Source organism: Haemaphysalis longicornis, unplaced genomic scaffold (assembly GCF_048455015.1).
Source record: "Haemaphysalis longicornis isolate Haplotype H1 unplaced genomic scaffold, Haemaphysalis longicornis Haplotype H1 scaffold_26, whole genome shotgun sequence".
Classification (NCBI taxonomy): Eukaryota; Metazoa; Arthropoda; class Arachnida; order Ixodida; family Ixodidae; genus Haemaphysalis; species Haemaphysalis longicornis.
In genome coordinates, this window is record NW_027526319.1 from 118,479 (window position 1) to 135,243 (window position 16,765).

Below are 16,765 nucleotides of genomic sequence, written 5' to 3' on the forward strand. Positions count from 1 at the left end.
TCGGCAGAAAACGAAGAGGAGCGTCTTTCGAAGGGTGAGACAGCCGAACCTAGCCATCCTGATGTGCTAGCTAGGGGCTACACCACCGCACGACACAAGCGCAGACACCGAAAAGATTCGGCATGTGAGCTTAGTGATTCCCATTTATACCGATTTAAACTAGTTACTTTAGTAAGTTTGATAATAGCGAGAAAGCTGAGGGAATTTGTATAATCGCTATTTATCAGATCCAGTTGCTCCTTTAGTCTTTTGTAATACCTGTCAAAACACAACCGAATTGGTATTCACCAGTTTAGAAAACGGAGTGCCATTCGTGGCAAGCAGTGCGCAAAAGGTAGCGCTTGTTGGGCGGCCAGATGTCTCTAGGTGGTCTCTACATTTTCTTTTCCCGCCCTGCAAACCAATCTTTAACGTATCTTTACCGTACGACCACTTAATACCGTCGAGTCCGGGTTGCCCAGGAGGTGCTGTCGAACAAGTTAATCAAGCCGTGCGAAGGAAGCGCTCAATGGATGCGAAGCAAGCCAAAACAGGTCAAAAACAACCGTCGCTAAAGCAGACGACGACGACGCCACCCCTCCAACGCGCCCGCGGGGCGAGCAGGCAGCTGGGCGCGAAGGACGCTGGGTAATAGCGCCCTATCGCCGCGCCACCTACACTGTGCTCCCCCCATCCCCCCATCCGCGTTCGGAGTTTGTCCCGCACGCCACGAAGGAATCGTTGGGTGGTAGAGGTAGAAAGCTTTGCTTTAAGGACGTGTCTACACTAGCCATGCCTGCAGCCATCAGCTAGAGTGCCGTCGGACGGCACTCTAGACACTGGGTTTAAAGCAACCTAGAGTGCCGTCCGACGGCACTCTAGCTGATGGCTGCAGGCATGGCTAGTGTGCCGTCCGACGACATTCTTATATTTAAGACTAAGCTAGCACCGGCCGAAGCGCCTGGCGCGGTATAGAGGATCCGTCTTAGCTTCTTGATCCCAAAGGTGGTGGTTCGAGACCGGCTTTTGCCTTAAAGGAGCAATGAAGAGAAAATGCAAGTTGGTTTTATTCGAAAGATTTCGTGTTTTATAGTGCCCCCAGCGCTTGTCCGGATACAAACGGTGCTTTATTCACTGAGAAATTAAACAATTTAGGTTAAAATTTTGATTTTCCCGCTCAATCGTGCGTTTTCGTGGTCCCAAGTGACATCAATGAAACCGACCGCTCTGCAGCCTAGAGTACCTTCAGTCACGCATCGGCCGTACAGGGTAGAGACACGTATACGCTGGCGCCGCCATTTTTGGTTGCTCGCTCGCCGCCGAAGCAAGTCATTGTGTCAAAACCGCGCTAAAATTATCGCCGCAACGCGGTTTACTGAGGAAGTTTGAATCATATTGTCTGTTTCGCGTTGCTAGGTCTCGTGGGAAACGAAAATAATAACGCGCTGAGCCCGTTGGCCCAATTGCGGCGGCACGGGACCGTTCGAAGGTTGTCTCCACCCTGTACAGCGGTGTTGGTTTGTTCCCGCGTTTCTTTACGTTCCGTAGCCTAGATGGCGCCACCATACCGTGCAAGCGTTTGGTTTGTTTTTGCCCGCATTTAAACCTGGCTTGTTTTTGTTCTGGGAGAAAATATTCGTTCCCTGAAACAGTGCTCGCTCGACAAATGGGGTCACGTAAGACACCGTTGCTTGCGTCAATCGGCCAGTGTCGTCTGAGACAACCCCAAGCCCCGTAGTGCTGTGCAGCGAAACCAGGCATGCTGTGGGCAGTACGAAGAGCAGAACGCATCAGTACTTCTATGTTTACATGTGCTTTCGTAACTTCCACTGTTTGTCCCATCATTCTTATTGCTTTGTAAAGAATGTGCCCTAAATTTAAGCGCAAATCGCTCGTTCGTCTAGTTTGTAAGTTCTACCTAATTTGCGTCTGCTTCTGCCAGCCTCCGCCAATCGCAGAGCTTAGCTCATGTGACGACATAGGTTCTGTTGCGGGAAATGAGCTGGTGGGTCGCATGACCATTCCCGTTTTTCCTAATTATGTAGCTTATTTGAGCGAAGTTTACGTTAAAAGTGGTGTCAGTATGATTCTAACGAGACAATCTTTTGAATGAACCAAACTTGTGTTTTCTCTTCATGGCTCCTTTAATAATTGTTTTTTTTTTCATCTTTACCTAAAGTATAATTTTTATGGCTTGGGGTAGTTTGGGTGTTTTAAATGCTTTCCTTGTGTGCGTTAGGTCATGCTTAGATTAGGTTTGCTTGCTTTGCGTTATCTAGAGCGATGTAGTGCCAGCCGCAGGCTATTTTGTTAGAAAACACTGGTGGACATCGATATAGTGGATTGCTTATAATACCGTCGGACGGCACTCTAGACACGGCCTGCTTTAAAAGGTCCAGTCCATTGTTGTTTCATCTTGGCACGGTACACGGTTAGGGCTGTAGTTTCCACGCTTGGCTGCTGCTTTAGCGACCAGGGTTTAAATTCCATTCGAAGCTAAAAAGTTTGTATGTGTATTTTGTTTGGTTATTTTCTTTTTACAAACACCTAATTTGGTTTTGTTCGTGGAGTAGCCAGCAACTATACGGTCACTTCTTGAGTTTGGTGAGACATCTAAGGCTTTAGCTCTAAGAAGTGTGTCGAGCGTTTTATAGATCGGTGCGGAATCCTCTTTTTTCCATTTTTGATATATTTTCAGAATAAACATGAAAAATATATGTTGTTTTACGCCGCTCAAATTTTTGCGCAACTTACATGTCGACTTCTAACTGTCCCTAGTCGTATCCCCTGGCTGCTACGCGTTAACATCTGTGACAGCATCATCACCACAATAATCATCATCAACAACAGCAGCAACAAATACAACACAATCCTGAAACCACTATCATACTGCATATGCAGCAAACCGGCCGACGTAAATAATGAAGTCTATCCGCTCTCTCTCAAAATATAACGATTGATTTCATTCCACTCAGCTGTGGCGTCTGAAACAGGCTCGGTTGGGGCGTACATGCCAGACATTTTCACGAGTAGAAAACCTATAGCAGAGTCCTTCAATAGTCACACGCCTGGGATTCCGGGGGTGGGGGGGGGGGACGCGCGTTTCCAAACGCTTCGCTGCACAGCGCACCCACGTGACGTATGTCTGTTCGCAAGATGAAGAACGATAATTAAACGTGGTCATTGGCTGCGCCCCAAGCCTAAAGCGATCGAAAACGTACCAAATCATCATTACTAACAAAAACAACGCGTAGATTGGAGGTTAGTAAAAAAATAAATCAGAAAAAATTAGCCAATGAAAAAAAAAAAAACTAAGAAGAAGCCCTGCTGTGGCTCAAACTCAAGCCGTCAGCGCCAATACTCAGTGCTCTACTACGAGGCTACAAAGCCCGAATGGTGGGCTCGTTTTACCAGGCGCTTAAAAGAATAGCGCGCACAATAACATCACACAAGTCACGTGCGTGCTCTGTGGAGCGAAGCGTTTGGAAACACGCTCCGGGATTGCGGCCAATTTTGTATTTTTGCCCTACCTCATCGAGCGCAGGAAATGGCCTCATTGCAACTTGTGGAATTCTCGTATTTTTTTGCGTGCGATTTTTGCGGGACGGCGGCATTTCGGAAGGCGTGGTTCAATGCTTATTTATTTTAACTGCATTTTATCGCCGAAGCGCCATGCCTTTATGTTCCTGTGTCACAGGTGCGCCGGAATAGTTCGCTGCCCTATCTGCCGTGCGGAATGTTCCGCAATGAGTGCGGTCCCCTGAGTCCTGCCGGCATCGTTCCGAGTCACCTGCGACCATGGCGAGCCCTAACATCTCTACTGGTATGAGTGGCCTTTCATATTCTCTAAGCTAGCCATGGACGTTTTTTTTTCTGCTGCTATTTGGAGAATATACTCGTGACGTACCGTATTTTCGCTCGTATAACCCCGACCAAAAAAAGAGAAAATGTATTTTCTTTACTGCAGCTTCACGGCAATGCGCGTTGTGCCGTGAAGGCCATACGCAGTAACACTGACTAAGCCTTCCATGGCAGCGATTGCGCAAAACATACAAGGACAAGGAAGAAAAAATAAGGACGAGCGCTCTCTTACAACTAAATTTTATTAGTGAATTGGGACTTTCGCCTCGCACTCAGTGTATTGTACTTGATAAATACAGTGCGCTTTTTCTGTCTACATAGTACACGATGTGTTGCTTGGGCAGTAGCTTTGGTGCAGCCTTTCCTGTACCAAATGTGTGTGCGAGGATTTTTTAGATGCAGAGCATCTGATTCACTCGCCTTGTCCCTCCGGCGTCGTCGTCGGCGTTGTCCGCCCCTCCCCCATTCTCCTCGCCGCGCCAGCTGCGCTCTCCGCCGCTAACCCCCTCTCCTCTCCGATAGCGAACACTCTCTTGCGAGGGGCATTGGATTGGATTGGCTTGGATTGGATTGGATTGGATTGGATTTGGATTGGATTGGATTAAAGTTGATTGTGTTGGATTGTGTTGCGTGATAGCCGCGGCAGATGCGCTGGGGCCGGCGCATGTGCAGTACTCTCTCTTCCGCGGTTTCCTCTCCTTCGGGCGCGCTGCGCATATAACCGGTGTGCCGTTCTCCGGCGAAGCAACATCCACGCTTGGCTCAAACACCTAGAGTCCACGCCGCTTTACAAGTACGCCAACGTCGTCATCGACTGGGACCGGCTTACGCAGTCCCCTCAACGTTATGCGCGCTATAAAACGCGGTCCCTTCGCCGCTCCGCCTATGCGTCGCATCTACACAGGGGTTCCCGCAAGGGGAGGTGGGAGTGTTTTTTTTATTTTCGACGGGCTGGTAGGGGGGGGGGGGGTGAGGATTATATGCAGGGGTGGGTTATACGCACGAAAATGCGGTATACGTCATTCCCTGCTTTCTCTATTCTTTTTCTCTTCCCCAAAAAGGCAATTCGCGGGACTTGGAAAGGGTAGAAGTTTATTTTTATGAAACACCGGCTTATTTGGCTGTACGAACGCTCATTGTTTTCGCTGTGTATATCGCGGTACTGTCGGAAAAGTGGTAACGGTTTTAAGGCCCTACAGCGAAAGTTCTAAAACCGCTAGCGGGACACTTCATAGTCGCAACCTGGCCGTACACTCTAAATTTTTTTACGCTTAACAAGCATGAGTTTCGACGATTTTCTGCACGCTTCTTACAAGCGTGATGTGCTTTCAAGCTTAAAAAATCATTCTTTCTAAGCATGACTTGCGGGATGCGTAACACTTTTGAAGCGTGAGTACAAGATATTTTTTGCACGCTTGTTTTAGGTGTGATGAATGATTACGCTAAGCGCTCACGCTTGCCATCCGTGACTGGCGACCTTCTTAAGGCTTAGTGAAGGTGAAAAAGAGGACTTGTCCTTACCTGCTGGCTGCTACGGCATTCTGCAGCTGTGTATAAGACGCCTCTCTGACCGTCAGAAATCTATAAGGAAGAAAGCTGAAAGAAGACAATAGTTGCTGCGCCGTAATTACGGTCTGGGTAGATTGCAGCACCCATCATGCACGTAAATACAAAAATTACATTATTTCAGCTCTCCTTTGAAATGATTTCTGACGGTCAGAGAGGCGTCTTATAGACAGCTGGAGAATGCCGCAGCACGTAAGGACAAGTCCTCTTTTTCATCTTCCCTAAGCCTTAAGAAGGTCGCCTGTCACGGATCGACAAGCCTCACGTCGCGATTACGGCGTTAATTCTTCGTTCTACACGGCCCTAAACTTAGTAGTGTTTGCAGGATGAGGGGGTCTAGCATTGCCGCTTAATTTCGGTTGTGATAAACCCAAGCGCCGTTGAAGGCAGTGCAAAACAAACGTTCATGAAGCATCTTGAACAAGTGCACCTTGCGAATCCCATGCAATTAGGCCTGTGATGTGCATTCTTTTGGCACCTATACCCATGCATACGTTTGCGAAGAAAATTAAGTGAGGCAGTCTGGTGAGGATTGCTGCGAAGGTTGAGATTTTGAGTCAAAGTTGAGGAACAACACAGAACAGGAAATTTAAAAAATTTCAAATTTGAGTAAAACGTTTATTCGCAATATCTTACAGAAATGCTTCCAAATAAAGAAACCCGAGAAAGAAAGACATAAATATAAAATAGGCTCCAGATGAAATCTTGATGCACTGATGGTAATGCGGCTCCTCGTTCGAGAATGGCCACCGACGCGAACCGCGAGCGCGGCCGCTATAGGTTTACCGCAAAACGAGCAAAGATGCCGAGCGCCAGAGGCCGAGACCGACGGAAATCGGCTGGCGAACGAGAGAAACGGCTCCTAGCCACAACAACGAGAAACGCAATTATTCCTTCTTAATCACATCTTTCCCGGTTGAATGCGTGATCCGTGTCAAACAGAAGTTACATAGAGTACTAGGCCTGACACTAACTAAAGCGAAGTTCCCAGTAAATACGAAGATCTACGCAATAAACGTCGTCATTCGGAAAATAGTTCTACAATATATAATAAGCAAAGACGTTAGGAAATTATTTGTCACCTGAATATTTCAAGCGACCGTGCCATCCGGCCGGAAAGGTGCAGTTCGTAGTAAACGGTGCCGTGTCGCGCGAGAACTCCCAGCAGTCGACATCCAGTGTTCTCGCACCTACCGCGCGGCACACCACTCCGCCCAGTCAGTCAAATCACTCATCAGGTTGTTCCTTCTTCGTCGCTTTATGCCACAAGAAAGCGAACACTCCGCACAGTACACACTTAAATGGCAGAAATGAACGACACAAAGCGCCTGCCTCACCCGATGCCTCCAACGGCTCTAACTCTGTTTTCCCGCCGAAATCGCTGCAGCGAGCGCCACCTTTCAACCTCATCTCATGACAAAATAAAGAAAAGATGTGGTTGATCCCTCTTTCATAGGAATCGGTAAAACACGAAAGTGAGACGTGCCTTCACAGGATCAGTTGATTGTTTATTCTGCATCGATATGAACTTGCACATCGCCATTTATATTTCGTCGGTATGGTACCGTCAGACTTATGAACATTAGACACTGGATTGCACGCGGCGGAGCACTGCGTAAACCCGAATGAAAGCATACGCGCTCGCAAACCATGCGAACGAAACCGAACGGGTTGCCAGCGAACCGTTTGGTCAACCATGCGAGCGAAACCGAACCGGTTGCCAGCGAACCGTTTGGTCAACCATGCGAGCGAAACCGAACCGGTTGCCAGCAAACCGTTTGGTCCACCATGCGAGCGAAACCGAACCGGTTGCCAGCGAACCGTTTGGTCAACCATGCGAGCGAAACCGAACCGGTTGCCAGCGAACCGTTTGGTCAACTCACGGTCCGCTCCAGCGAAAGAGCATGATTTGCGGGGCTGTCTTGTGGGTGTGCTTTGCGAGCGACAACCTGCTGGCGCGTCGCTTTCGCAAATGTGCGACCACTGCGTGCATTGTCCGTCTTCGCAAGGGCCACTGTCTGCAACCTGTTTTTTCTGGCGAAGTGTGGTTCGTGGGGCAAGCTATTCACTGTTCCCGTGTTCATGTGAATGTATTTTTGCTGTTTTTATTTGGAATTCAACATGGGAACGCACCAAAATGAATGAATGAATTTATTGTAAACAAGGAAAGGAAAGACCACCAGCAGGCGTAGTTTGTCTCACCTAAGGGTGGACACCGGAACGCCTGCTGGTGTGGAGGGTGTGGGGAATGGGGAAAACAGTTGTACAGGGAAGGGAGGATAGAGAGAAGGAGAGGTTACATTTATACAAATATACAGGTCTAACAGGGCATATATGTACAATATATACAAGGTAAACACTAAAACACGAAGACAAAAAAAAAACACAAGAAAAAAAACGAAGCACCCACACACACACCGTTTAGTTTATGTGGGGAGAAAGCGGAGAGCCGGGAGGAGTCCTGAGGCATCCAGGTACGACCCCAGGGCCTCATGGACTCCGTCCCGCTCTCTGGCACTGCCTGGCGGCCACAGAAATTCTTCGAGGGGCCGAGCCCCTCCCCCGAAGGCGGCCAACAGTTCGGTCCTCCCTGCCACAAACTGGGGGCACTCCAGGACCAGATGTGGCAGGGTCTGGACAGCCGCCCGGCAGTGCTGGCACGACGGGTCATTGATGAGTGCTAGGCGGTGTTTTCGCTCGGCTGTCCACACGCACCCCACGCGTAGGCGCAGGACAGCCGAGCGTTGATGTCTCGGCATCCGTGTGGCCCGGACGGGTGGTGGGGCCTCTCCAGCGGCCAACCTCGGGTCCGGGTGCTGGGCCCGTACATGTCGCTGTATCAGCAGGCGGGCGTCATCCGCAGCTGCGTGGGCTGCCGTGGGCGAAGGGGGCAGCTCGTGGGCGTCGGCGGCCAGTTCGTCTGCCCTCTCATTGCCCTCCAGCCCAATGTGGCCTGGCACCCACTGCAGCCGCAGGCGAGTCCCCCGCTGGGCCAGCCGTGCCACCTTGTCCCGCACGGCCCGCACCAGGAGGGAGCGCGGGTCGCCCTCCTGGATCCGGAGTAGGGCCACTCGAGAATCACACAGCAGGGCGCAGCGCTCGGGGGGCGGCTCCAGCTCCAGTAGAAGGTCCAGGCCAAGGCTTACGCCCACCATTTCGGCCGTGGCGGATAATGCGGTGTAGTGCAGCCACGCCTGCCTGGTGGCCTCCCCCAGCACTGCCGCCGCCGTGGCCGAACTCTGCTGCTGCCGCACGGAACCATCCGTGTATACCAGGGTGTGGTCCTCCAGGTCGCCCCACACGACGCCCCGAGCCAGCTGCAGCTGCCCGCAGTGCGACGTCCGCCGCTTGCTACGCAGGCCCGGGATGACCGTGTGCAGTTCGGCCTCCAGGGCAAGGGGGCGGCTGGAGGGAGGGCCTGCTTCCACGGGGGCCACCACCTCCTCGTACAGGGCCAACATGCTCCCCATGCGCGAGTGGCGGTGTGTGCGCAGCCGCTGCAGCAGGGGGCTGCCTCCCTCAGCCCGCCGCAGCCGATCAATTAGGCCCAGGGCGCGCTGGTCCACCGTCATTTGGAGCGTCCATGCCCCCGCTTCAGCCAGCGTCTTCGCACACTGGGAGTCTCGAGGCAGGCCAAGGCAGGTGCGGACGCCCCTGCGGTGGTCGCCCTCCACCTGCTGCCAGCTGGGCTTGCGTAGGGTGACCAATGGTAGCCCGTACATGAGCAGACCCACAGCCACAGCATTGTAGAGTCGCAGGGCCGTTCGCTGCGAGCAGCCGCGGTCCCGGGCAGCCATCTTTCGCACGGCCGTGGTGGCCATCTGTGCCCTGGCTCGGAGCTCCCTGGTGGCCTGCCGGAAGTTGACGCAGAGGTCCAGTGTGAGCCCCAGGTAGCGCACACTGGACTTCCAGCTGAGCTCCTCGCCATCGATGTGCAGGCACCTGGCCCTGCGACGAGACTGGGCATCCGGGTGGACCAGCATCGCCTCTGTCTTGCTTGCTGACAGCTGCAGGCCAACATTGACTAGCTTGGCCCGCACCACATCCAGGGCCGCCTGCAGCTGCAGCACGATGCTTCGGCAGCTCCCCTTGGGGCCCAGCACCCACAGGGCCACGTCGTCGGCATACACAGACATGTACACCCTGTGTGCCCCTCCTCTCGGCAGGCAGTCTGGTAGTGCCGCCATGACCAGGTTGACTAGGAAGGGGCTGACGACTGAGCCCTCCGGGGTGCCCACGTTCACTGGCCGGGGCGCCGACAGGGCGCTGCCCACCTGCACCCGCGCTGTGCGGCCCGTCAAGAACGCCTCGACGAAACCCTGCAGCTTGCCCGCGGTACCTGCCTCCTCCATGGCCAGGGAGATGGCAGGGCGCTGCAGGTTGTCGAAGGCACCCTTGACGTCTAGCAGCACCAGGGCTTCTACCTGCCTGGTGGCCCGGGCATGCTCCAGTGCTGCCACCACGTCGGCAATGGAGTCCGTCGCAGCCCTATGCCTCCGGAAGCCTGTGAGCTGCTCCGGGATGAACTCCTCCTCCGACGTGATGGCCTTCATCCTGCGCAGGGCCACCCGCTCCAGCAGCTTGCAGCCACAGGAGGTGAGGGCAACGGGGCGGTAGGCCGTAACTGCCCCAAAACCACGGCCTGGCTAGGGGAGGGGCCGCAGGATGGCCAGCAGCCAATCGGGAGGCAGCTGCCCTGTCGCCCAGATGCGGTTGTAGGCAGCCAGAAGCCTCACGAACCCGACCTCGTCCAGGTTGCGCAGCATCTGGTAGGTGAGGCCGTCGGCCCCTGGTGCTGACTTCCGCTGCAGGAGCGCAGCGAACCACGGAGTTCGGCCTCCGTGATGGGGGCGTCATTGAGGGGATGTCGTCCCTCTGACTCTTCCGGCGCTGCAACCACCTGCCCAGCCGCTACCTGGTGTGGCGGCAGGAAGTGCTCCGCGAAGAGCTCGGCCAGCTCCTCGTAGCTGGCGTTCCTCCTGATTGCCAGGGCTGCCAGGGGGTTGCGGTTACCACGGGGCTTGAGGACCGACTGGAAAATGCCCCAGAGGCGGCGGCAGCGTGGGTCGGCCTCCGAGCTAACGCATAGCTCGGCCCAACGCTGCCTGCTGAGGCGGTTGGAGTGCCGTCGACAGGCCGCGTCCACACGGCGGTATGCCGTCCAGGCAGTCCTGGCTCCGGTGCGCTGCGCCTTCCTCTCAGCCCGGTTCCGCTCCGCTCGCAGCTGCAGCAGCTCTAGGTCTGGCGTGGTGGCATCCTTGGCAATGGAGCAGCTCCGCGTGGCTCGCTTGGCGCAGCGAACCAGGCCCGCGAACAGCTCCTCTCCCTCCCCTCGGTCCTCCTCAGCAAGGCAGCGCCGGGAGTGGTCCCAGTGGGTGCCGTGTGGGTCGCCTGTCCGGCTTGCCGGTTGGTGCGATGTGCAGCGGGTAGTGGTCTGAGCCCCAGGTGCTGGGCTCCCGCCTCCAGGTGGCCTCGACCCCGGCTGACACCAGGCTGAGGTCAATGACCGTGGCAGTGGTTTTGCCTCGCCTAAAGGTGCACTCACCGATGTTCAGCACAGTCAGGTTGAGGCGCAGCATGGTGTCCCACAGGTGTTCTCCGCGTGTGTCAGTCCGGCCATCTCCCCACATAGTGTGATGTGCGTTGAAGTCACCACAGAGGAGATGCCGGGCTGCGCAGAGGGACATCAGCCGATCCAGGAGGCTCGAGTCCCAGTGTTGGTTGGGGCGCACGTACACACTGCACACAGTCACGTCACCACCCGGCACAAGCCGTAGCGTCACTGCCACACACTCCTGCACAGTCGTTGTCACCGCACTGGTGTCCAGCACCGGGTGCTGCACGTCGCTGCGCACAAACAGTGAAGCCCGCGAGGATCCTGGGGGGTGGGAGGGGTCGGCGCACACCACAGGCGAGCACTGCCTGCTGTCACACGCCGTGGGACTATGGTAACCCGTGTATCCCGGCAGCGTGAACCCCGAGCCATCACCCACACGCACCAGCCGAAGTAATCTTTTTCGAAGAATGAAGCTGGGAGGGCTCGGGCCATCGCATATATACGTAAGGCAGACTGGTAATCGTTTTATGCTCCTCAGGAATTGAAGCGGCCCTTTCTTGCGTAGTTTTTTCCAAGTTGCACCTGCCAATGCTTTACCGAAGTTCATCGTTTCTTCGTGCAACGAGGAATGGCCTACAATTAGAGGATATCTGAAAGAAGTAGTTGACGCATTTCGATTCCTTTCTGTGTGGTTTTCTTTTGAGTATGTCTCGCATGTTTCCAGGATGGGTCTGAAAAAAGATCTGAAGGAAATTCTTTTCCCTGTGCCTCTGTACCGAGCAGTGTACTCTGCAGGCCGAGGACAGGATGCTTTGTCCAGGGTGAAAGCTATGGCAATCCCAGCCTCCGTGAAAACCTTCTTTTTTAAAGTGCACATCAACACACTTGCTGTGAAAACATGGATGGAAGAGCGAGGTCTTTTTGTTGTTTGAAACTACTTGTGCGTCCCCTGTCAAAAACCTGAAACTACAGAACATGTGTTGATAGAGTGTTTGGACGCCATTTTATTTTGGGACGTCCTGATGAGAACCCTAATGAAGGAGTATCCGGTGACACCCCATGGAATCAGGTTCCTCAGTGTAAAAACGAAGACGGTGTGCCGCATGATATGATTATGCTTTAGGATTGTATAGCATCTGGAGCTCCCGAATGGCGGTGCGTCATGCGGATGTCAATGCGCAAACCGCGAGCGCATATTTCAGGGAAAAAGTGAACTATTCCTGTGAATTGTACAAAGTGGAAAAACCCGACGCTCAAATCTTTCCAGTACTTCAAAAAGTGACATCATTTGACGTTTTTAGTAGTTTCCGCCAACCAAAGCATGGTAGGCGCTTTTTATTACATAGTTGACTTGTAAAAATGTAAAAAAAAGGAAATTATCACAAAGAAAAAGCTCGTAGCGGAGTCGGTAAAGCACCTGGCACCTTCCGTTGCGGCGACGGAACACCCGGCTCGAATCTTGGCGCAGCCGCGTTTTTCTGGCGATGTCATTTCCGTGACGGTAATGACGTCAGTCAGATCTTGGTGGATCCTGGCATAAAACACTTTCGTGTTAAAAAAGCGCGAGTCGCAGCAACACGCAGCAGCGCGCCCCACGGCTCCATTGTGGATGTGTATCAGGGTGTGTATATGCGTGATTTTGAAAGGCGCGACCGCTGGCGCGAGATTTTTCTTAGCGTGATTTTTATGGTTTACACGCATGTAATCTTGCATGACGCGTAAAAGAAAGCGACTGTGGGTTTTGCCGACTCGCTTCACACTTGTATGGAAGAAAACCACGCGTATTTTGAGTCACGTGGTGTTCAAAATCAAGTTTACGGCGCCAAGGAGTGTGTTTCACGCTTACTATGCGTGAAAAATTTGAGTGTAGTGAAGGATTCCGCGTACGACGTTTAGAAACTTAAAACGCCCAGAGTTGATCATACCTTCACATGCTAAATTAATATACATATCTCAGTATCAGGTCATACCCGTTTTAAATCTCGCACATTATATGTTCACGAAGCTCAGTTCTGTAACGGTCTGTTTCTGAAGCCGAATACTACTGCTTCTGATGGTATAATTGAGTAGGGCCTGTAGCGACTAGAATTCCTTCAGATAACAGTATGTCCATCTTAAACTAACCCAAGTACGCCCCATACGTCCACTCCTCAAGCAGGCAAAGTGGGATGAGAGCAGGCATCGCTGATTGGTGCATTGAGCAAAGCCGTTTGCGGCCAATCATGGTTTAAGATTCCGCGTCCACCGTGGCATGCCGTTGTGCCCTGGTGGCGTGAGGATGTGTCACTCTTACATGCAGCGTGTACGTATAAAATAGTATGGGATGAACGCGATCGCGTTGGGTTTCGTGGCAACCAATTGAAGCTTGTTCCAAAACTCTGGCAACAAGGGTAAGTTTTAGTTCGTGTCTAATTTTAACCTGAAGCGTGGTTAGGTGAATGATTTTGTGATCACAAATTGTCGATCCGAAGTTTTGTGAAGCACAAGAAAGGAAAATGCGGAGAGGAGGTTAGCAGGTGAAGGAGATGACTGGCCGCTGATTGGCTGATAGGTTGGTTAGGAGGTTAAAACGTGCAGCTGAGGAAGATGGCCTTTTGAACGGCTGAGTTGGATGGAAGGTGGTGGCGAGCAAAGAGGTAGTGACGTTGATTGGTCAACTCGGGTTATAGAAAGTCCTGAAAGAGCAGCGCGGAGAGGGGGTTGACTGATGAGGAAATACTCTATGCTGATTCATCAACAAGGGTTTTCAAAGGTTCTGGAAGAACGCCAAGTTTCTGAACCGATTATGGGTACTAGCGTCAAGAGATGTGATGAGAGTACGTTTCCCTTACGCTGCACAAATGCGCCGAAATTTGCCGCACATTTTATTACTGAGGTAAAAAAGTAGGACTGGAAAGTTAGAAGAGATTCATTCGGTATATTTTCCAAGAATGGGAAGCGTACTTAGTAAGTCCACCACGTAAAACTAGTATCAGTGGTCGCTTGCCTCGTTTGACATAAAGGGGTCTGTATGATACGAATATAGGGCAAGGGTTTTGCCGCAACGCTCAAATTACGTTTGCGAATTTCTACCCTGACAAAAAGTATTAGATGAGCAGGAGATGAGTAGCAGATCGACAAGGAGGATCGACAAGGAGGACGTCGACCATTTTCACAGCAGTGGAAAGGCTCTGAATTTTTTAGATACAGTTTCTCTTAACGTAGCCACGATGCTTATATTCTCGTCAGTTAAATTCCAATCCAGTAACTATTATTCGTCACCGGAACACTACTAATGTTCTGATTATGTAATGTGCTTGTGTTCTATTCAAATATTGTCACAATAAATCATCTGCGGTATACAATGTTGACATGCAAGAAGGGTACATGACACCTCTTCTAGTTGCTGGGAAAGTTCTTACAGGGTACACATCTACTTTGTGGCACAGCTGGGGCAGAAGGGTTGTTTTGCGTAAGGGTAACTTCCACATCAGCAGAAATACAATGGGAAAAAACTACGCCAACAGAATGACAGAAAAACCGGCCTGGGTTTGTCAAGGTATCTTCCAAACACAGAGAAAAATGAAAAATACTCCGTTCTCACAGTAGGCAGAAGTTAGTGTCAGGAAATCACGCTCGGGCATTGTGCTCGACATGACCAGGGTCATATCTCGACCAGGTCATTGAAATCATCAAGTCATATTCGACCAGGGTCATATCGAGACATTAATAGGGGTAACGCATGAACTACATGATGCATCAATTACGATCGTTTGTGAATGGACGCGTATAGGTACGCCGATAGTATAATTGCGCCATAAATGTGTTGGTGGATGTGTAGCCATATACTCACTGCAAAATAAAGAAAGCATGGAGTACTTCTAAAAAGCAAATTGTCATTACAGCTCGTTTTATCACCACTTCGTTTCGAGTGGCGTGTGGTCGCGGGCCATTTGGTGTCCTGCGATTCGTTTCAGAAGTGCTACTACCTACTATACGTTAAAATAATGAGGTTAAACTCTTTTATAGAACTTTCCTTGTTGGCAAACATAGCATAAGACGTTGTAATTTGGAATACTTTACTGGTGACCTCTCCGGGTTTTTTGTGCCAATTTTTTAGTGTAACCGAAATGGGTTCGTGCCCTCTCCTTTGAAGCCAGTTCAGCGCATGTTCCAAAATTACTGTGCCATTACGAACACCGTGAACACGAAATACATATAGGCCACATTTTCCAGACGACCAAGACGGGTGGCATGGTCAATGCATGGCACTACAGTTTTGCGCAAAGGAAACCTTAGACATATTTTTAGCAAAACATATACACGTAACCGAAAGTACCAGCCTTCGTGTAAATAACAGTACTCTTTGGACAGCTTTTACTAGAAAAATAACAAACGGTTTAATGACGACGTCGTTTAATTAGAGATAAAAGCAAAACAGCACACGTGCTCTCAAGCTACCGATCATAAAAATTCAAAATTATAAAAAGAAAAACGACGGCTGGTGGCATTGGCTCGACGTATGCCTGACAACTCAACTCACGCTGTTCAAGCTACGTCACTCTCATCAAGTTTTGTGTGAGGTAGCCTAAACAATGCGGCTCAGGTGTTGTTGCTGGTGGCCATGTTTTACTGCTTGGTGGTTAGTATAACGGTGGCCGTTGCCCCGTTAGAGTTTCCAGACAAAAACCTTAATCGCTTCATTCTGCGAAAAAAAGCGCCGTCGTTGTAATCCGGTCAACAAAATGGCCGCCGCTATTCGGTGAGATTTGAATCTGGGTTCCAACAACAGCATCCTGATGCTCAACCGAATGCGCTATCCCACCGTTTTCCCCCCTTTGTTTTCTTGATTACTTCTGTGCTACCCAGCACGTTGTGAGCGGTAGAAGCGGTGTTGTAGTTCCTTTCTTCGTGAACATGCCCACTTGAGGGATTGTTGACCTGGAATCGGGAGCTTTGAGGTAGTAATTTGCCCGCTTCACACAATTAAAGAAACTGTAAATTGGAAACGCAAAAGTTATAGCATAGTGCGTGCCGCGTGACACCTGAATTGATGGCACGTGAGTAGTGCGGTTGCCCACCAACCACGCGGATCCATGATCCTAGGAGGCTCCGGCGTGTGCCAGTATTCTTTCTTTCGTAATTCGTGCAGTAAGACGTAGAAACGAAAGCGAAGAAAGGGAGTGTAACCGGCATAGCAGAAAAGAACTAAGTTGGTGTAAGTAATTTATGCCAAAAGAAAAAGAAACGAAAGGGAAAAAAGAGACCCGAATACTATGTAGCAGTACAAAAGTTATTAATGGGTACTGCAAGGTTTTCCCCTCCAAACCACGTGAGCGCACTCAGGTGCCCCGAGGAATTTTTTTATTATAGCGTAGTCACAGATGGAGCATTTCGGCGAAAAGCTGCGCTATGGGCCTGTGGATACAGCGTTAAAAGAACAGAGCATGACAGAACACTAGCGGAGAGGGGTGGCGCCAAGTCGAGCCGGCGGCGTCCTGCAGTGACGCTGCGTTTGTTGCCTGTCGCGTTTGTCGTCTTGCTTCCCGTCACCGCTTGTAGGCGGTGTGACATCGAGTGCGAAGGCAGTGCAGCGCAGAGTAGGTGCAAAAAAGTACGAAATAGAAGTGACGGCTACAGAATGTTGATACTCGTGAAAAACGGAAGGGGCGATGTGGCCAATGCCGCTGCTGCAGCGAGGAAACGGGACCACTCTAGCGGTTAGAACGCAGTGCACTGTTGGCACGGTGCACGATTGGTCTGCCGGGAAACTTCGAGTTGAAGAGTTCTAAAGCTGGAGCAAGGCGGGCGCATCGAGCCGAG

General features: G+C 51.3%; 1 protein-coding gene across 1 annotated transcript in view; it reads left to right on the plus strand.

Moving 5' to 3' along the window:
• Positions 1-16,765, plus strand: part of LOC144172744 (monocarboxylate transporter 5-like) — a 91,678-nt gene that overhangs the window by 35,905 nt on the left and 39,008 nt on the right. Inside the window, exon 2 of the mRNA XM_077701354.1 lies at positions 3,677-3,802. Within this exon, the coding sequence (XP_077557480.1) occupies positions 3,778-3,802 (25 nt within the window). The 5' untranslated portion in view covers positions 3,677-3,777. The remainder of the gene's footprint in view (positions 1-3,676; positions 3,803-16,765) is intronic.